The 21513-nt window shown below is 47.8% G+C and overlaps 1 protein-coding gene across 1 annotated transcript in view; it reads left to right on the top strand.

Moving 5' to 3' along the window:
* The window catches only part of ACAP3 (ArfGAP with coiled-coil, ankyrin repeat and PH domains 3), a 56622-nt gene that overhangs the window by 9476 nt on the left and 25633 nt on the right, over window positions 1–21513 (top strand). Inside the window, exons 4-6 of the mRNA XM_009274184.2 lie at window positions 482–535; window positions 13706–13764; window positions 16979–17162. Of these exons, the coding sequence (XP_009272459.2) occupies window positions 482–535; window positions 13706–13764; window positions 16979–17162 (297 nt within the window). The remainder of the gene's footprint in view (window positions 1–481; window positions 536–13705; window positions 13765–16978; window positions 17163–21513) is intronic.

The raw sequence follows: 21513 nt of genomic DNA on the forward strand, positions 1-21513 counted from the left end.
ATTATTATTATTTTATTTTATTATTTTATTTCAAGTGTTAAGCTGTTCTTGTCTCAACCCACGAGTTCTCTCGCTTTTGCTCTTCCGATTTTCTCCCCCGTCCCACTGGGGACAGGGGGGAGGGTGAGCGAGCGGCTGGGTGGTGCTTGGTTGCCGACTGGGGTTAAACCACGACAACTGGACTTTTAAGAAGCCACAGTGCTGGCAAGGTTGTTGGAATCTAGGTCAGTAAGCATCAGTTATTTAGGAAGCGCAGGTAACCAGCCTTCACAAGTGACAACCGACATGTTGATTTCAGCACTAAACTGGAAAGGGCAGGGAGCCTATGGCTTCAATGTCAGATGTTTTTGAAATGCCTTCTTGCCAAATGGCAGAGTGGCCCTTCAGTGGCTTAATGAGAGTCTCTCTCAGCCGTTGAACCCCTGGGAAGGAAGGGCAGCTGCTTCTATTCACTGCCAGTTCTCTTTACCTTTTTTTGCAGGAGTGCCTCGATAAATTTGGAGACAGTCTGCAGGAAATGATTAACTATCACATGGTAAGATGCCGCTTCTTCTTGTCTTTTTGTGTGCTGATGGCAACCTCTTTCTCAAGGCACCGATTGATGGTCTTCTCTGTTTGGTTTACTTGACACTGCACAAAGGTGGGGTCCGTGACGGGAGTGTCTTTCAGGTTCCAGTCCCTGCACATTGCGTAGCCAAAAGAGCAGCAAAGGGCTGGGAGTTATTGTTGCCTCTTGCAACGATATTGAATTGGATGAGCTGTGAGCCTGTGTACTCACGATGAGCCGTCCTGATGCATCATGTACGGTAGCAAATGGGATTTCCCCAGGCTTGCAGAGGAGGTCCCACTTAGTGAAAGGGTATGTATTGTTGCATGGGTGCCTTCTGGCTCATTTCAGATCAGAGATGTACAACGAATATGTAGAAGGGTGAGGTTAGAGACCCTTTGTCGAAGGAAGAGGAGAGCTCACAAAGGTCCCGCACTCTAGATGCCTTGTTCTTCTTTTTGGATAGCACAGGATTTTGCAGTGAGGACAGACAGGGTCCTGAGGCGCTCTGACAACTCAGGACTCTGGCTGTTAACAGCTTGCATGTATAGCCTTGTTGCTGCAGATTTGGAATACACTCTGAAGCTTGGCATTCAAGTTTGTGGCATTAGGACAGCGGCAAGGCTGTGAATGGATCAAACCGAAAGGACTGCATTGTTCAGTTGATGCTGGGAGCAGACTCAGTGAGTTGTGTGCAGCTCTGTGTTTAAGGATAACACAGGACATGTTAATGCTACACTGAGATGAAAGGAGGGAAATGCCCGGACAATGGCTGTTCTCCTGAGCTGACTGTATCTCACTAACAGAGCCCAGGGAGTTAGAATCTGCCCTTTCTCCATCCCAAACATCCAGCCGTGGCATCTGTCAACCTCGTAGAAGAGGACGGTGCTTCATGCTTGGTGGCTCCAGGCCAGACCCACAATTTTAAGTCTGTAATGCAGTAGGAGCTTAAAGCACAAGTGCTTTAAAGTGAAGGAAGCTTCAGGGTGTCAGCACTGGACTGACCCACTTTTATACCATGATGCCTCTGTCAAAGTACATTAGGCACGATGCTTGCTTTCGGGATGCAAGTTAACCACGTGCAGCTGGAGAAGAAGCTTAATCAAGTCCATTTAATTATTTCATGAAGCAGGTGAGAAGTCTGTTTCCTAGTGAAAAATGACAGGGAAAAGAGGTACTGCACACGCAGCTCTCCTAGGACTGTTAGTATTTGGGAACAGTCAAAGAGCTGTACGGCAATGTTGGTGGTGGGGAGAGAATGAATAAACCAGTGTGAGCATCAGAGAAAAGCTGTGTTTGTGTCAAAGCAGGGAAAGTCAAACCCTGATTTTCTGATGCTGCTCAAATTCCCTCTGAAAACGTAAGGCCTTTCTGCCAAGGAGCATATGAACCCCTGAGAAGCTGCCCCTTCATTCCGGGGATCACATCACATCACAGCTGCGCTGATAGGGGCTGGGCTGAGGAGTGCGTGCAGCCCAGCCATGAGGAAGCAGTCCCAGCCAGAAACCTCGAGAAGCAGAATGCTGTCTGCAAGTTCCACTACGCCAGCTGTGCAGCTTCCCCAGGATCCCTGGTCTCTGCCAGAAGTGGCACTTCTGGGATTGCTCTTGCCTCAGCCAACTAATAAGCAGAAGGACCCTTCCCAGAGCTGTCAAATCCCCAGCTCATGTGGTATAACCCTTCCCATGCACCCCACCCTGTTCAGCAGGGGTGAGCTCTCCACTACGTGTGACTCAGGGCTTGTAAAAGGCAGTATTTCCCTACCACCAGCTGCATGCACAAGGGAAATGTGCTTAAATCCTCCTTCCCCCCAGCCTTTGGAGAGCACCCTCCTTCCTTGGTGCACAGCAGTGCGAGTCCCTCTCCAGGAGGTGCCTTTGGAATGGCTGCTGCATCTTGAGCCCTCTCCGACAGCTGTTGCTGAGTTATTTTTAGTGCCTTCTGCTGTCTCCTTTGTGTGTGCCTGTGCGTGTGTGTGTATGTGTATCTTGGCTCATCCACGTCTGAGGATCTCAGCTATGAAACAGTTGTCAGTGCTTACTCTAGGAATGTGGCCAGGACAGTATGTACAACTGGAACAAGTTAAAAAGAAGGGAAAATATCCCAAAAAAATCGGTTGGAAAAGCTTGTTCTGTAATTTTATTGCTAGAGCACGGGGCCCGGAGATGTCCTGATTCTAGTTCAGCAAAATCCAAGCATAAAACCTGCTTGATTGTAGAAGATGAACACACTGAGCTCCAGAGCATTCCCACCTTCCTTTTAATGCATAAGGAGGGAAAAACATCAAAGCAACCTTAGAGGACAGATGCCAAAGGAGAGAGTTGAGTTCAGAAGAGCTGGAGTCAGTGTCCTCTGCCTTTTTTTGTGTTCTTAGCCACGTGCATTTGGGCTAATGCCTTACTCATGTCAAAGCATGCACAGAAGTTAGAAACCTCAATAACTTTATGGATCTGGACTATTGTACATTTATGTCTCAGCTTCCATATCTGCAAAAAGCATTTCAAGTACTTTCCTGTTTCTGAGGGGCTATTGGGAGGACACACAGACTAACGACTCACAGAAGCTCTGCTAATTCCTGCCAGGTAAATACCAGGATTGTCAGAAAGATGAATCAACACCTCGGGTAATAGAATTTTTGCCCAAACTGTAGAAAGGAGTGAAACCAAGGGAGGGCAGACAGACAAAGGGAAGAGAGGATAGGTTTAATACTGAGATTAAAGGTGCTGGGATTCAAATTGTGTTCAGCCACACAGATTTCTAGGAGATTACACTGATATAACTGGAAACAGTGTTGGGCCCCTGTCTGATAATGAAATTTGAGTAAGACGTACTGTGAAAGAGCAGCACTGCTCCATGGGGAATAGTGTCCGTGGAGGATTTCAACCACAATCAACAGGCTGCTCAGCAAACAGTGCAGGGAGCAATTCTGCGTTGTCCCTTCCCCATTCAGATCTGTGGTTCTGGCTTTGGCTTGGTGAGAGAAAGCAAAGCAACCAAATGATAAAGCTGTTTGACCCTTGCAGAACCAAGTGCAGCAGTGCAGAAAGCACTCACACCTTCTGGGTTAGTTCCCAGTTAGGACACTGGCTTCCCTCAGGACTTGCTTTAGTCTAAGCGGTTTCATGACCTCTTCCAGCCAGCACAGACTAGCCGTACCGCAGCGAGAGGCAGTCCTGCCGCCCCCCTTGCCTTCTCTCCATTTTTAACTTTTTCCAGCACCCTTGTCATCCCTCCCTAGTGCTGGCTCAGGGGGTCACACAGCTGCAGAGGGCACTGGCCTGTGTCCAAGCTAGCCGGGTTTTTAGCTAGTTAAAGCCATTTCACGATGCGGCCACACAAACACAGCGAACTCTTGACTGCAGTGCTAGCTTGTGCTGGCTGAAAAGGTTCATGAAGCTATGGTCCAAGGCATCCCTGAACTGTCCTCTGGAGGTGACTGCCTCTCCCACTTAAGTATTTAAGAAGTTTGGGCTCCTGGCTTTGGCTGGTCGTGTTGACTGCCTAACGTAGCTTGCTTGGGCAGCTGTTTTACTGGGGATGGCTTTGTAGGGGAGACAGGAAAGGTTAGATGGCTCAGACAAACTGATACAAGTAACGATGATTGAGTAAGAGATCAGGGAACTAATGTCTCTAGCTGGTTGTGTTTGATTTGACCAGTGAGCTGGAGAATGGCACTGCCCTAGCAGCCCCAGAGGATGTGTTTCTGTAACGTGCCAACTGCTTAGCTGGGAGGCTGATTTTGCTTGCTGCTCTAGGGAAAATGGCCTTCCAGCATCTTGGGCAATTGCCTTCCTAGGGTGTTCTGTTCAGAAACGTATGCTTAGTGGCTTGAAAAAGAGCTTCCTACTGATATTACAATGCTGACCTCTTGAGGCATCGCTGCAGCTACAGATGTTGGTAGTAGCATCAGCAGAAAAGCCAAAGGTCCTGCTGGCTGCCATGTCACCTCGGAGTCAGATTCAAGGCAGGGTGCTGTGCATGTATTTCTCTTGGTGGCTGTACTGCGTGTGATGAATATTGCATCTTGCTTTAGGGGACTGTCATTTCCCTCTCCTAACAATCATGGCAGTGTGTAGGTCCGCTGAATTCCTGTACTCATCTTTTCTAACAGCAATTCAGTAGTCTGATTCTCAGTTGTACTAGTGCTACTTTACATATCTAAGGGATAAGGGTCCCCAGCCTCAGGCATCCTAGACCCAAAATTTCAGTTCGTGCAGGAGGAAGGTACCTGATGAGAAATGTCTGTGACTCCTCCCCATGTTCCAAAAGCAAAATGCGCCACCTTTCCCTATTGACTGTAGGAGTCCTGCACTTGTCAGCTGTGCTAAGAATTTAAAAGCATCAGCTATTACCTCCAGTACTTGTAAAAGTACAGTGGTTAGGGTAATTGGCTCTTTGCCAAACACAAGCAGGGCAGAGATGCAGGGTCTCAGAGGTATTTAGTTCTCCAAGTACCGCTGGACTCAGTGAAACTGAGGCACTTGGACACCTTTGCAGTGTTAGCTTGCACTTCCTACCCCCGAGTGAAAATGAAATCTTACTGCTGAAAAATTCCTTGTACCTGAGATCCTGAGGGAGTGAGGGGTCTTCCCCTCACTGTGTAAACACTTCAATATCCCAGAGCACTTCCCTCCAGTGAATGTTATGGTCTGTCCCATTATTTGTACTCTTCTGTTCTATCGCTCCCCTACCTGCCAGGAGCCTTTGCCTCAACACAGAACGAGCTGACATTCTGCAGAAACTCCCCTACCCGTTCTCTGGCACATGCGGTCTTTGCAGCATGGGGCACAGCTGAACTGTCTGAAGGATGCTGTATCACATCGCCTCATCAGGCGAGCTTCCACGCGCTGGTTAGAGGTGCATGATCCATGACAGGGGACAAGTTTCCAGCTACCTCTGTGAGACCTCTGAGCAGCGGGTGGCAGACAGGGATGCCAGGGCCTTGCAGCAACCTTCCTGCGCATTCGCCAGAGTGAACCGTTTCCTTTCACATTTTTACCTGAGTGGCATGAACTGGAATTTTGCTCGAGGGCCTGAAGTCTCCCCTGTGACCCCTCCTCCTCCCTACATACCACACCGGAGTGAATAAATTTTGACTGTGGCTTGCCAAGCTCTTCTGTACTGGAAATGCTCCTTGCTTGTCTGCAGGCAGGTGCTGTGCTGTCAGCTCCAAAACCTGCATGTTTGTTTGCTTGTCTCCTTCCTTCCTCCTTATCACCCTCCTTAAAACATGGAACAGGTTGAAAGGCATAGCAATCTGCCAGACCATTATATGTGAGAAAACCACCTTTCCCTCTTTTTACAGAATCTGATGAATGTAATTAAGTACATGAGTGTAACAAGGTATCCCCACAGGTAAAGGAGCATAAAGTTGCCATCAGTTCTAGAGAGGCAGCTGGTAATTGTGGGCTGTTGGATTTCCACTATGAGGCTAGGCAACGGTGTTTGGAATTAAAGCAGTGCAGAAGCTCACACGTTTTTTTCACCCCATTGCCAAAGGCTGTTAAACACTAGACTTGAAGTGGATTTTGTTCCCCCCAAAATTCTGATTAGGTCAGAGTTCCCTGCGCTGCTTTTAGGTGCAGTTCTTTCTAGTGCAGTCACGTACCTAATCAGCACTTGTGAAGGCAGGGTAATCCTTTCCATAGACTTTTAAAGCAGACACAACTGGCTATGCTCCATGCCAACCTCTTGGTGCTGACTAGCTGTCCAGATTAAGAGTTGTACAACTTATAGATAGTTCAAAGCTGTCAGCATCCACTTCCAAGGAACTAGGGAAGGGGAGGCTCCAGGTTATACAAGGGCGAGAGGCAGTGAATGCGGGGATGCAATAATCCCTGGCTCTGTCAAAGAATGAGAGGCAGTTTCCCCACCAGGCTATTGCCCTACACATGCCTTGGAAGGAAATACCAGGATCTGCAGCACAGCCTTGCCACATTTACGCATCAAGGCTCTTTCCCATGCAGTTCCCTCTCTCTGTGTGATCAGAAAGATAAGAAAAGTGAAAGGATGCAAGTGAAAGTGCTGTTGTGATAGGATTACTCTGGCTGAACCTCCTAAGTGCATTTTCAGCAGCACCAGGTATTTTCCAGCTCAGAAGATGTAACATTAACATTGCTCTCATCAGTGCTACTCCAGACAGCGCTGTGTTGAGCTTCGTGAAGTCCTAAGCTTTCCCGTCTGCCATAAATCACTGTAGCTACGTCACAGGAATCCTCCAGCAGGAGCAGGAGCAGCTTGCAGGGGAGATCTAGCTATGCTGAGCGAGCCAGGAAGCATTTCCTGCTGACAAGAAGAAAAGCCACCCAGGCTGTGATGAGTCAGTGAGGCAGATGGCAGATGTCACGGGTGGAGGGTAGTGGCGGAGTTCAGGGGGAAGGAAGAAGGAAGTGAAAGTGGAGAATGCTTCCAAGCTGCCTATTCTCCACAGGGTTGGGTGGACCACCTGCATTTTCTGACAGCACTTTGGAAAGGTCCAGGTGCATCAAGCTACCACAGTAAGGGATATCATTTGTGGATGCAGAATTACCATCTGACAGGGGAGATGCTTTCTGTCGTCTCATGGCTTCACAGTTTTTGCCATCGTGTCCTAGTGCAAGGACATTACGCTAGTCCAAAAGACTTTAGTGAGCTGCTGCCTTTGAAGTTGGATACCAGTCTAGCAGTTAACACGAGCTCAGTGCTGCATTCTGGGTTTCAGAAAGACTAGGTTTTTGTCAGTTTCTAGAACATCTTAGGATGTCCGCTTTCTAGTTAGGGGAGAGAAGCAGCTTCAATAATATGTAAGGGGCAGGAACAAATGTCCTTTGACCTAAGCACAAACTGGAGCTCTTGAGCTTTTTGTGAGAGAGACTCAACTTCAGCTTGGCTCGGAAGTTAGGCTTCGGCTGTGTTGACATCCGACATGTGTAATAGAAGTAGTGTTGTCGGCTTGTTTTCCAGAGCACAAATCCTCAAGTGAGCTGTATTACAAAGGCATCACAGATGGAATGCTGTTCATGGGTGGCATTTATCTGGTGGGCCATTGCTCAAGAGATGTAGGACCAAATCATATAGCCAGACAGGAATAAAAGTCATTTAAGCATCCCCTGCCAAACAAAGTATGCTTGAATTCTGCCTGGCCCTCCTGCCCCTTAGTTTACTATATTCAGCTGCTAGAAGCTGCACTGAAAGAGAAGTAAACTGTAGGAATATGAAATCAGGGGAAAATGTACAGTATGCTGTCATTGTTGAGTTTTATTTTGTTATTTGAGCAGCTGCAGTGGTATTTATATGCTCTTTCAAACGCTCTGTCAGGCACACCCTGACCTCAGCTTGGATAGACATGCCATTGAACAAGAAAGCACCCAGGTTTTGGAAAACCTCTTTGCAACTCTGCAGCAGGACAGGTAGTTGAAGAGAAGAGGAAGAGGTGGAGAGGCCAGGACAGACTGCCGAAGCCACTGCAGTCCTAACAGTGCCGTGTTTGATCAGCACAAGGGGCTTATCAGCAGAATGGGCCATCTGTGGGGAGCAGGGTGTCTGACAGGAAGGCTGACATAAAGATTATGGATGATCACCTTCTGCAGGCTGGGGAGGGTGGTCACTTTTGTTCCCCAGCAGATGCTCAGAGACAGCCGACAGAATCACGTCTGGGCCAGCCCTGTAGCTGACCGGCCAGCCCCGCCGGCCTGGCTGTAGCTGCCTCCCTCTCTCACAGACACACTGCAGTGCCCCCAGCTTGGGAGACTGCTGATGGGACAGGGTTCCCGAGACCGGATAAAAGGATCAGGCTCTGATTCCCAGGCTACCAGACAACCAACTCTCATTTAAATGCAATATAAACCAGTCCCCAGACCGTTTCTGGGGATGTCGGTGAGAACGAGGCCTCCAGACTGGCCATGAGAGAGATAAGCGCAGAGATGTGACTCATCCAGCTCATGACTGCTGTGGCTGGGGTGATGAATTGGCGGAGCTGGAGAAGGGAGAGCTGCCTTTGTCCATATGTCAGGCAGCCGCAGAGGAAGCTCCACACCCTCCGTCTCATCAGCTGGGGCCAGTGGTTGCAGGAGAATGGCTGATTCGCTTAGTGATCTTGATCTCATCTCGGGCTATGGCTCTCAGTGCACTAATAGACCTTAACGGACCTGACCAGCTTCACCTGGGGCCTCCACCCACACCCTCCACCCGTGGGCCCAGGCACTCCATTTAAGCTCTGCCCGGGGCCTTCAGTCTTGGTTTGAGCTGTGCTGTAGGAGCACAGGTCTCCAGCTCAGCTACAGCCATACCCAGCTATGGACCCTGGTGATCCCAACTTACAGACTGATTTTTTTTCTAGCTTGGTGCTGGACTTGCCCTGTCACTATGGATCTGCCTGGCAATCTCTGGGCCTGACTCTGATACGTGGACCAAATTCCCAGCTTGGTCTCGGACCTGCCTTGCCACCGCAAACTTAGCTGACAGTCTGGGCTCTTGGTTGAATCTGGCCACCATCTCTGGACCTGCCCTGCGTTCTTGGTTTGGTGGGATGGAGCCTTGGCTGGTGAGGCCCCTGCCCTGCCAACTGCGTTATCCCCCCTTAGCTCCTGGTCCAATGGTCTCTGCTGCTCCTTGACAAATTCCCACCAGAAATGCTGTCGCCTACCTCTAATCTCTACTCGAGCACTATTCCCATGTGCAGCTGTGGTGTCCTACTTCTGAACTTCATGCATGTAAGTGCTGAGAGAAGCAGTCCACAGCCAGGCAATCTCGCTTCTCTTTAGCTTCTGCTTTGCTTTGGAGCCTCGTGGGATCGCCTCGCCTCGCCTCTGGTAGGCTCTGCAGTGAGTCATGGGGGAGTGCTGTACCAGTGGCATCCCTTTGGATCTCTGATGTCCTGTATCTTGATTTTTAGGCTTGCAGTTCCAGGAATAACATCCTGCGCCACTGAACTTGCTTTCATTTCTTGGGGGGTGTGAAATTCTAGTCCCCTTTCAAACACAGGTTTGGATTTATCCCATTTCCTCAGAAGCCCATGCTGGGAAAGTGGAAGGTAGGATCTAGCCTTTTGCTGCTGTTGGGTGGGAGCTGTGTTAACTCCCTTCTTTCATGCTGACCTTCCTCAGGCACAGATGTTTGTGAGTCATAGGCTGGACCTCTCATCTCTTGGTGGAAGCTAAGAGGGAGGGTGGGGTGGTATTTGGTCTGGAAAATCTCAAAGCAAATTATTTGTTCCAAGTATGTCTGGGAAAGGAGGAAAAAGCCAAGGGATGATTTTATATTTGAAATTCTAGCTCTTAAAACTCTATTTATTTTGCGTTGAAAATTGAATGGAGGACCCACTTGAAAATATTCCCCTGGTGATCTTGCCTGGCAAAATTAATGAAGAAGCTATAAAAGTAATGCTGGTATCGTAGGATGCTTCTCAGCAGAGATCCTGCTGGCAGGAAAGGCGTATTCATTACCTGGTATCCCCTCACAAACCACTTGGCAATCCCTGCCCCAGACTTGCACTGTATGAATTGGTGCAGACTGGAAGGAAGGGCACTATCACAGTGGTGTGGGGCTCAGTGCATGAGTAACAGGAGCAGGGGAGAGGAGTACTGACAGAGCAGGAGATGGATATATATGGCCTGTGTCCTTGTATGTGCAGTTCTCCTGTTCTGATACAGATATATTTAAGTTAAAATTCCACATGGAAATGTCCCTGTACCACAGGCATAGGAATACTGCTTATGTGATCACCACGAGTTCAGTTCCCTCTCAGTAAACAGCTTCAGTAAGGAGCAGTTTTATGAGCTCTGACTTTTAGACCTTGACTGAATCCTTAGTTAATTCTTCTTCTAGGCAGCCTGAGAACAAGCCCATGCTGTGGCAGGAGGAGAGCATTGCACATAGGCCTGGAAGCGCCCTGCTGGGAGAGTGCCTCCCTGTTACAGGCAGAGACCTTCTTTAAATGCTTCACTTGTGCTGTTCAAAGCATCTGTCCTTCTTCCAGCCAGACACCGGTGGGCAGAGCCTTTCTGACTACCACAGAAGGGCAAGGGCAGTATCCTACTTCCAGGGTGATCTGCCTGGTCTGGGACCTTGCTCGGTTTGTCCTGCGTACTGAGTGCTCAGCGGATATTTGCTTGCTTCTTTCAGTGCAGTACCCTAGGGCACCAGCTGGGAGCTGATTTTTCCAGGCAGGAATGGTAAGGTGGATGTAGGTGCTCCACGCTAGCACTGCCTAGTGTGGTATCTGCTTGTCATCGCACAACAGGGAACGGCCTGCGTTTCTGTGAAGCTGTTCAATCACATTGGTTCATGTCCACATGGTAGCTTTGTGTAGCCCAGATTTGCTATTTATCAAGCTGAGGAAGCCCTGTTCCTTAGCTGTGTGGTTTGATTTTTATGTACCCTGGAATCCATTCTTCCCTGGAATGTCCCAGGGTACTTGTCTGCAGTCCTGAGTACGACATAATGGTGTCCCTTCCTTTCCCTGATCCTAAGCAAATGTGTCATCCTGGAGGAAACCAATGATGGAGACTTTACAGATGTAGGTGCAGGTGGGAGCCAGATGGCTTTCTTGCTGCTTGCTTATCCCTGCATTGTATCATGAGTGGAGGGAAGCATTGTCAGTGCCCAAACATCACTTGGGGAAGCTGCTCCGTGGAAAAAGTTGCAGGCCAATGCCTCTTGGAGCACTGTTGGAGAGAGCAAATGGATGCCAAGAGCAGTAAATAATTTATATTGGTAAAAACACAAAACTGGGTGGTCTTGGGCTTTTCTTTCTTTCCCCCTTGCTTTGCATCTGTTCATATTTAGAGGCCGTTCATGGCTGTTTATACTCAGCTAGTCCTGGCATGTTTCTTGCTTTGTCCTTGGCTGCAGCAGTACACATAATGAATGTGTTTGAGGCTCTGCAGCCAATGCTGCTGCTTCTACGCAGTGCTTTGCATTCTGTTTGGAGTAGCACACCTGTGTAGTGTCAGAAGCATGACTTGCTTATCTCCTAGTGGGAGATGTTAGATAGAGAGGACATCTGTGTCTGAGTCTGTTGGCACTGGAAGGAAGGGTTAGGAGTGAACCAGAGTGGTTTTGCTGGTAGATTACTACGGGGCATGAGAAGGTTACAGCTTGTGACCACCTCAGAGTGTGTCACATGTCAGGTCTCTGCAGTGCCTGCCAAGATCTTAGTGTTGTGGAGAGAGTATTGCTCAGGCTGGGAATGCGGATCGTGCTCTGGGGGGGCAGGTGTTTTTAGTTTTGTTCTTGTATCTCACTATCCTCTACTTTTAATTGGCAATTAATTAAATCAATCTTCCCCAAGTCAAGTCTGTTTTGCCTGTGAGGGTAACTGGTGAGTGATCTCCCTGTACTTATCTCAACCCATGAACTTTTTAATCTTATTTTCTCCCCTTGTCTTGCTGAGGAGGGGTGGTGAGAGAGTGGTTTGGTGGGCACCTGGCAGCCACTGGTGAGTGATCTCCCTGTACTTATCTCAACCCATGAACTTTTTAATCTTATTTTCTCCCCTTGTCTTGCTGAGGAGGGGTGGTGAGAGAGTGGTTTGGTGGGCACCTGGCAGCCAGACAAGGTTAACCCATCACCTCCTCACAAAAAGCTGCTGCTTTAGGCAATGCCAGCTCTTTTGCACTGTAAATGGTCTGATATAAGATGACTGTTCCTGCCTCTTGGAAAAAGCCAGGGGACCCAGAGGTGCTCACCGCTTCTGGGTCTTACCTGAACTGTGTAGTGAAGCAGAGAAGGTGGCCAGAAAAGGAAAGGAGAGATGGTAGGTGGGGTGTCAAGGGAAGCTGCCCAAAAAACTCCCACTGGAAATCCAAGCTTGCCACAAAGAGGAGGGGGGAAAAAAAGCAAACTGGAAAAAGGTGTTTGTTTTAATCCAAAGGGCTTCATACAGTCTGCTTGCTGAGAGAAGGTGCCTTGACGAAGTCCTGTGTCAGCCTCACACTCCCTGGTTGAGAACAGTCCCTCACACGCTGTGGGCTCAGCAGCCTCCCCTGAAAGGGCTTTGGTCCTTTCAGGAGAGAAAGCAAGGCCAAATGCTGGATTGGGAAATGCTGTTCCTGGTGACTGCATGCTCAGGAGGACAGACACAGTTACCGTTGTGTGTTCCAGGACCTCTCTAGGTTAAATTGGCTGCTCGAGATACAGTGATAAGTTGGAGCAAATGAGCCAGGGTTACTCACGCCAAACAGCTGTAGTGATGCCAGACCCCAGCACTGTGATGTTTCAGGGTATCATTAAGTTTTGGGCCAGTGCCCAGGCCTCGTGTTCCTGATGGTGGAATGAAGTGGGGTCCCTGTCCGTTCTTTGTGGGCCATTCTTTTTAGCTGCAGCGTGGCCAGCGGCTTTTCTCTGTAACCCTGGGATGATGTGTACTTCCTGCTGCAGTTGCTGTGTGGTCTGGGAGCCTCTGCCCATCTGGTCCCAGTTAGGCAAAATGCTGTGTCATCCCGATGCGTGTCTGAAATACGGAGTTATTTGTAATCGTGCCCGTCAGAGATGGATGGGAGGGATCTGAGCAGACACCACTGTTTGGCATCTAGCGGAGGGTAGGGGGACAACATTTCTTGAAGGAAGATGGGGAGGGCTGGAGATGAGATGGGCAGTGGGTGTAGAGTAACGGGCTTGGGACCATTTTTTTGTGAGGGACAGACAGAGGAGTAAAACTTCAGACTTGTAGGAACTAAGTCTCTTTATACTGTATACTTGGACCTCTCACCCGTGTTAATCAGCATGTGGCTGGCTGTGATGTACCTTCAGCGATTGTTCCTGTCTCCTTCTGTAAGTGATGTAGTGTTGAGGTGACAGTGCCCTCCTCTGGCAAAGTGAGAAATTTGAGGCTCGGGAGAGACAATTCAAAGTGGGGACTATGAAGGCAACTGCTCCTACAAATACTCCTCTTATGAAGGTATGTTGGTGGCGTAAGTCTCTTTGGGACATTCAGAGCCCTGGCACAGGCTGTGAAACCCGCAAGTCCAGGAATTCTGCACTTGTAAGGGAGTGCTGCAGCTACAGAAACAAGTTGTTATCCATTATGACAGCCATCAAGTAACGGACACCACTAAGCCCTGGAGTAATGCTGAGTCCCTCACATTGAAGGTCCTAGAGGGCATTCATGGATTTTCTGACTCCTCAATGTTTCCATGTTGCAAAAATATTTGATATTCTTTTCCCTCTCTTTTCTTTCAGATCCTGTTTGACCAGGCTCAGAGGTCAGTCCGGCAACAGCTGCACAATTTTGTGAAAGAGTGAGTACTTGTCTTACCAGTTTGGTCTTCAGCTTCTTTAACTTCCATTGCATCTGTCCTTTGTGCACTGGAAACAGAACTACAACCTCCACACAACTACTGAGGGCTCTGCTTGGAGCAGAAGAGACACTGAAGGGCAGAGGAAAGGATCTAGTTTGTGGGATGGCTGTTGCTGTCATCTTGCTACACTGTCATTTGGTTGCTCTGTTGTCAACCAGGTGTCTTCATCCTGTTCCCAGCTCATGGTTAAAGCTGGACATGAGGCATACTTCCAGACGAGAGCATCATCCCGAAGTCTGGTAAAGTTCATCCGCAGAGCCCATCTTTGCTGCTTCTCACTGATTTTCTAGGTTAAACATCCTAGAGTTAAGATCCCTGCAGAGCAGGGCCAGCTCTACATCTTATGTTATCTTATGTTCGATGCAGAGTTTCATTAGTGGTTTAAAGCAGTGCATGCTTGCAGAAGGGAGGAGCTTTGCTGCCAAATGACTTTGGGGTCCAGCAGAATCATTCTGTTCTTAGCTCTCCACACAACATGCTTAGTCACTCAAAATTACAGCAGCCCTGCTCTTCTGGAGTAACCTGAGCATCTGTCTGGAAGATGAGACTTACAGACAGGAGGGCCCTTCTTGTGTGGAGGGAGCAGCTAATCATCACTGTGCCTTCAGCTTGGAGCTTGACCGCTGGTTCAGAGTTCTCTGCTAATGGAAAGCAAGTTACAATGCCCTGGTGTGGGCAAGGCGGAATATTGCATATTAAGGATGCTAACCTGTACAAGGCAGGCCTGAGGTGCACAAGAACTGGGCCCAGGGAGTTAATTGAATGGGGACAGTCAGTACCTTTGATCAAGTCTCTCAGCAGGCTGTCCCTGCCACTGCTGCACGTTTCCTCCGAGTGCCTCTTTTCCCCAGGGCAGGTACCTAGTGCAGCATGGGATCCCAAGTCAGCTGAATATAGGTCAGAGAGACAACTGGGGCCTTCAGCTGAGCAGGAGCTGGTTGCCATGGGAACTGGTAATTGACTGAATCCCTCAGCAGCTGTGTGGTTTGATGGAGGGAGGGGGTCCCTAGCTGACCCCCCCATTCCTCATCCCCATCTTCTTGCCTAGCACTCGCCCTGCCGTGGCTTTCTCCATAATCATTTCTCTGATGAGTTCAGATTTAATCTGCTGAAGGTTGGCAGTCGGAAGGGGGAATTTCTCCTTCATTTTGGGTCTGTCATCCTTTCAGCATCTTTGCAACTTACTCTTTTTTGCACTTCTGCTGTTCAACCTCTGTGCTTGCAGGCCCTGGTGCTTTGATCTTTGCATTGCTCCTGCCCGTGGTTGGAAAATAATTTCTGTGCTTGGACCCATTTTGAATAATCTACCTAGGGCTGATCTGCGACTTACTGGCTGACGATGAGAACAAAGGAACAATGGGAGTTGTGCCCTTGCGTGGTGATTCATGCATATCTGAGAGGGCAGTATTTACCCTCTGACCTGCCCTCCCTGTCCCCAAGCCCTGAAGGTCTTTGCCTGGTTTGTTTACTTGGTACGCACAGGAGAGGTCAGCTTGCCCTGCCCATGCTGTCAGTAGCCAAGTGCTGTGTGACTGCCTTAGCACGTTACCAAGCTACACACCTTGCTGAGTAGGAGGGTTTTTATTAGTGAAGTCTTGAGGTCGCAGTCCTGCTGCTGCAGTCTGGCTTAGAGCTAGCTGAGAATTTCCAGCAGTATCACACGCCTCCGCACTCCTGCTCCTTTCCACTAGGGATACACACAGATGAGGAAGCCATTCTCTCCAGAGTTGGATCAAAAGCTATGTAAAATCCCCACAGCCCTTTGCTGCAAGTGACCCAAAAATGCAAAACGCGACCCTGTTATTTTCCTGTGAATGGAGCTAGATGGCCATCTAACTCAGCAGCCCTGAGCATTAAGGGCAAATTGAAGAAGCAGTAAGCACCAGAACAGTAATCCAATCACCTCTGTTTTCATTTGTCCTTACCGTACCTGCCCGTGGTAGAATCTCTTGGCCAGAGGCTGATCCATACATAAGTATATGCAATTTCAAACAGTTTGCCACAGGGCAGAGTTCAGCATTTACTGTCTGACTGTCATGTTCAACTGAGGCTCTTCATCTTCCCTAGGGCAAAGAATAAGTGGATGCTACTTATTTACTAAGAGTTTTTAACTACTTTAAGTTATAACAATTTATAATTGAGGTAAACGGAGCTCCCCTGGACAGAAAATAAGTGTTTGTGTTACAGCTGCTGTAAATCGGCATTGCTGCTTTCAACTCCTGAGGAACCAGGGCCACTTGTAAGAGCTGATCTTCAGGAATTGCTGTGCTCGTGCATGGTCATGCAACTCAAATCAAGTTCTACCTGAATGGTACCTGCTACTTAATTTAAAAAAACAACCAAACAAACTCAAAAAAACTTCTTCATGGTCATGCAACTCAAATCAAGTTCTTCCTGAATGGTACCTGCTACTTAATTAAAAAAACAACCAAACAAACTCAAAAAACCCTGCCTGTTGCTATGCCTTTATAGCCTCCCTCCTGCCCCTGCCAAGCAGACCCCTGATCCCATGTGAGGTCTCTAGGCGTAAATAAAACTTTGAAAGTTCATGTTGTGGATCGTGTATTTCCAAATGCAAATGTTAATAAACGTGCCTATTATAAAAGGGGAAAAGAATAGCCAAATGTCTGGATTTTACAGTCAGACAAGACAGAATCAGCTAGAGATGCATGTGAACGGCCTGGCTGCCCTAGTTGAATGCCCTGTCCTGAATTTGAAAAGTAGCTGGTTTTACTCTTTTCACAAAGTGAAATACGAAGCATGTGTTTTCACAGGTAGGTTCTGAAATGTTCTGCTCACCACTTATCGTGAGGGCAATTGTGGACTATCTTTAGGGCTGGATGCCATCTGGCCTGGCTTTCTGGGTGCTGTCCTTGGAGAATTTCCTTAAGGTTTTGAAGGCAGTATGTAAGGTCCAATATCCTTCCTTGCAAGCTGTCTCTAAAGAAAGACTGTCTAGAGTTAATCTGGAGTCAGTCCAGCTGGACATGGTGGAGCTTGGTGGGGTGGGTTAGGATCCCAATGGGATCTGGAGCAGGATCTCTGGGTGATCATAGTGTACCTGCTTGCACCTCTCCCTGCTCTGCTGGTATCAGCAATATTCTGGCTGCTTTGTAACAATGCTTCTCACCATCTCATCTTCTTTGGGTTCCAGTGATGTCCGGAAGTTCAAGGAAACCAAGAAGCAGTTTGACAAGGTGCGAGAGGACATGGAGATTTCACTGGTGAAGAATGCCCAGGCACCTCGGCACAAGCCCCATGAAGTGGAGGAGGCAACAGGCACCTTGACCATAACCAGAAAGTGTTTCCGGCATCTGGCCCTAGACTATGTGTTGCAGGTTGGTGTCTCGTGCCCCCAGCGCTGACTGGATTTCCCAGTACAGAACAAGACATCACAGGCAAATTGCTAAATAATCTACTGCAGGGAATGAAGAAGTTGAGGGATGAGAGAGAGGGCAAGTAGGGTCTTATAACTGGGTTCAAAAGGGTACTGGATTACTAATCCATTGGACATTTTGCCATCTGCCCCCTGAGGCAGGGAGTCCTTAGGACTGGTGTGTGATGGAACATGAAACCACCAAGATTTGCTCTAGTTCCAGGCACTGGTGTAGATGTACCACTATGAACCCATGTATGGCTTAGCAAAGCCCTGTACTGCAGTAGGTGCCAGGGTTCCTTGAGCTGCCCCTTGGCATAATCCAGCCTGTCTGTAGGAAAGAGTAGGCTGTGCTGGGATGAGAGGGCCTTCACTGGTGGGGCTGAGTTCTGTAGCTGGTCACATCTGCTTGAAATAGTCACAGGATATCGGTATAAGTGGTGTAAGAGAGGGGAGGCTCTTCACCAAATCCTTAGCTGCTTTGATCTTTATAGCTCTCCAGAGAGTCTGGCAAAACAGTGTCATGAAACTACTGAAAGCGAGGGACTGAACACAACGCTGTCGAGTGTTCTCTGCAAATCCTTGTCGTCTGCTACATGTAGAACGTGTCCTTAAGGGCAAATGTCTGGATCTGTGTGCACATGTAAACATCCATGTGTGCATACTTGTGTTCGTGCCTGAAACTCCAGATGGATGTGTGTGCATGTGCAAATATGCATCTGGATGGATGTGTGTGTGCACATATATGTATGTGCACGGTGCATACCTGCGTATGTTGCAACAGTGGAAATTCCAGTTGAATATAAGGCAAAAAAGTTTTCAGAGTTATGCAGCACTGGAACAGGGACCCAAAGAGATTCACAGTCAACGGGACCAGGCTCTGAGCAACTTCATCTAACTTTGAAGTCAGTCTTGCTTTGCCCGGGCAATTGGATAGGTAACTTCTGGAGGTCCCTTCCAACCTGTATTATGCTATGAGTCCGTGTGGGAATGTGTGCTTACCTATGTTTATGCCTTTGCATGGCACTGGCATGACTCTTCATGTCTGTGACATGTTCTCCTTCCTAAAAATGCTACAGTGTACCTGAGAAGGGAAATCTTAATCATTTTTTCAGTGAGAGAAATTAAACACGCTGCCTTAGACTGAATTTCTTTTCCCAGTGGCAGATTTCCTGCAGGAACACTCACTGCACCCAGAATGGTCAAGGATTTTCCTTTGAATCATTCATAGGCTTCATGTCAAGTCTGTCCTTTCAGGCAGTGGGTATGTTAAGCAGACAAAATGTTAGTATTGATCCGTGTGTGTCTCCACTAGCTGCCACTCCTGCAGCACCGAACTAAGACCATCTGCCAACATGTTCTGTCTGGTCATGAGGTAGTCTCTGATGTCACATGCTCTGGCAGCTGTGGATAGAAAGGCAACGCTTTCCCCTTAAAGTATAAATCATGCATATCATTGATCCTCCTTTAGGATTGCAATTGTTTGCATCTAGGATTTTAGACATGAATGCAACTGCATTTGTGGGCAAGGTCGCACTATAGTAAGCTCCGTCCATTTCTCCCACTGACAAAGAGGAAGAGTTCCTTTAATGTGCTCATCCAATATTGAGGAGGTTTCCCTGTTGGTCCACTGCAAGGTACCAGTCTAAATCAGTTTTGAAATGCATAGACATGAACTTGTCCGGGCATCCATTGGTATTTAATTAAGGATATAGTGAGGAGATTCATAATTTTATTTAGACATGAACTTGTCCAGGCATCCTTTGGTATTTAATTAAGGATATAGTGAGGAGATTCATAATTTTATTTAGACATGAACTTGTCGAGATCTTTTCCTGACCCTGGATGTCCACACAACTGAAGGGCACCCCCTCATAATGAATTAAAACTACATCCTAACTGCAGTAAGTTAAGCTCTCCCACCACAAATCCCAACTCAGATACCTGGAAAAAGGGACAACTTGGCTCACAGCAAAAAATCAAGTCCCAGAATTTGCTGTGGCAGAATCAGCTATGGAGGGCACTGTATTGGCAGAAAAGTCCCGGTTGGTCCTCATGCGAATGCTAGATGCAGAAAATCTTGCAACCAGCATCCTCTGTTTTCTCTCCAGCCCCCAGAGAGACAGACCCCGTCTTGAGGATCTGTTGCACCTTTCGCATCTTGCAGAACTCGTCTTTGACTTTGTCAACAGGCCTGAAATTGGCACGGTCAAACTTCAAGGATTACTCGCGCCCCTTGAAGAGAGCCAAAAGGACCAGGACTCAGTAAAGCACAGTTCAGGGCAAGACTTTTCGCTGTAACGTAGCACACTTCCATTATTAGAGTGGCTGTTTTATAGTTTTGTGGCTGTAAGTGGCCAGGAGGAGTTACTGCTGTGGAGTGAAACTGTCTGTTGGTATAAAGCAGGGTTGCTAATTCCAGTCCTTTTTTCTTTTTCTTTTTTTTTTAAACCTAGTATACAGGGTGTAGAAAGGAGGGATGTAGGAGGCTGGGGATATACCTGAACTACTTTGTCTCCCCTCCTCTGTTGCTGGAGCTGATGACCAGGTTGCCTAGTACAGAACCAGGAGGCTGATCGTGGTGTTCCTCACGGATACTGAGTTGTTCCAAGCACAACTGTGACAGGCACCAGCAAGCTGTCCTTTGGTAACTTTTACCTAGTTTTAGGTTCAGTTACTGCAAGCATAGTGCTTCTAAGCAAACTCATGCTGCATTTATAAATGAGTTATTAACACACTGGAACCGATCGTCTGTCATGGTAACACATTCATGACACTGGCAGCTGAAGCCCCATTGAAACCTTCTGCTACATTTGACAGTTTCTTCAGTGCTAATTGCAGCACTTGTAAGGCTTCCCAGTGTAGCTCATGGGGTCTGTGGGCAAGCTATTATGTAACTATGCGCTATTAATTTCTTCCTTTTGAAATTATATTCTCCTGGGTCAGTTCTCAGCCTCTTACATTTATTTTTTTTAATTGTTTTTAAACCTCAGGGATATTTTTCACTTCCAGATCCTTGGCCCCAGTATCAGAGAAATGTACTAGGTCTCACAGAGTTTGCCTTTGTCCCCAGTTAAAGGAGATTTGCAATAGTTTTATCTTCATTTCCAAGAGATGCTGATGGTTGTAGTCTCACTGGTAGAGTGATGAACCTTAGAAACAGATACTACCTTTCTTGTTCTTCCTACGTACCTCATAGTCCTGGGTTATTCCAGTATTCCTGTTCTTCCTTTCAGGGTAAAGATTGCTGTTCACTCCAAAATGTGCTGTAACTGTGCAATTGCATGGAGTAGGGGTTAGCACTCATTTTCCCAGTGGCATAGGACGATACTGGGGGGAGAGAAAGAATCCGGGCATGGCACCTTGCTGCGTTGTGCCCAAGGTTTTATGGTAGGGATTTTAGGTGGGACTTTCCTGATCAAAGGTGCAGGCAGTGAACTGTGAGGTGTCGAAGATGAGCTGCTACAACCAAAAGATGAAAGATGACCTGGCAGGGAAGACGACCGGCCTGGCTGAACAGAGAGCTTTGGCTGGAACTCAGGAAAAAACGGAGAGTTTATGACCTCTGGAAGAAGGGGCAGGCAACTCAGGAGGACTGCAAAGATGTACTGAGGTTCTGCAGGGAGAAAATTAGAAGGGCCAAAGCTGAACTGGAACTCAATCTGGCTACTGCTGTAGAAGACAATAAAAAATGTTTCTATAAATACATTAGCACCAACAGGAGGGCTAAGGAGAATCTCCATCCTTTATTGGATGCAGGGGGAAACATAGTGACAAAGGGTGAGGAAAAGGCTGAGGTACTTAATGCCTTCTTTGCCTCAGTCTTTAATAGTAAGACGAATTGTTCTTGGGGTACCCAGCCCCCTGAGCTGGAAGACAGGCATTGTTCAAGAAGGAAATTTTAAAGGCACAGGAGTAGGCTGTCCCCATGTGCCGAAAAATGAGCTAGTGGGTGAGAAGGCCGGCCTGGCTGAACAGAGAGCTTTGGCTGGAACTCAGGAAAAAACGGAGAGTTTATGACCTCTGGAAGAAGGGGCAGGCAACTCAGGAGGACTGCAAAGATGTCATGAGGTTATGCAGGGAGAGAAAATTAGAGGCCAAAGCTGAACTGGAACTCAATCTGGCTACTTCTGTAGAAGACAATAAAAAATGTTTTTATAAATACATTAGCACCAACAGGAGGGCTAAGGAGAATCTCCATCCTTTATTGGATGCAGGGGGAATCATAGTGACAAAGGATGAGGAAAAGTCTGAGGTACTTAATGCCTTCTTTGCCTCAGTCTTTAATAGTAAGACCAGTTGTTCTCCAGGTA

Source organism: Aptenodytes forsteri, unplaced genomic scaffold (genome assembly GCF_000699145.1).
Source record: "Aptenodytes forsteri isolate BGI_AS27 unplaced genomic scaffold, ASM69914v1 Scaffold16, whole genome shotgun sequence".
NCBI lineage: Eukaryota > Metazoa > Chordata > Aves > Sphenisciformes > Spheniscidae > Aptenodytes > Aptenodytes forsteri.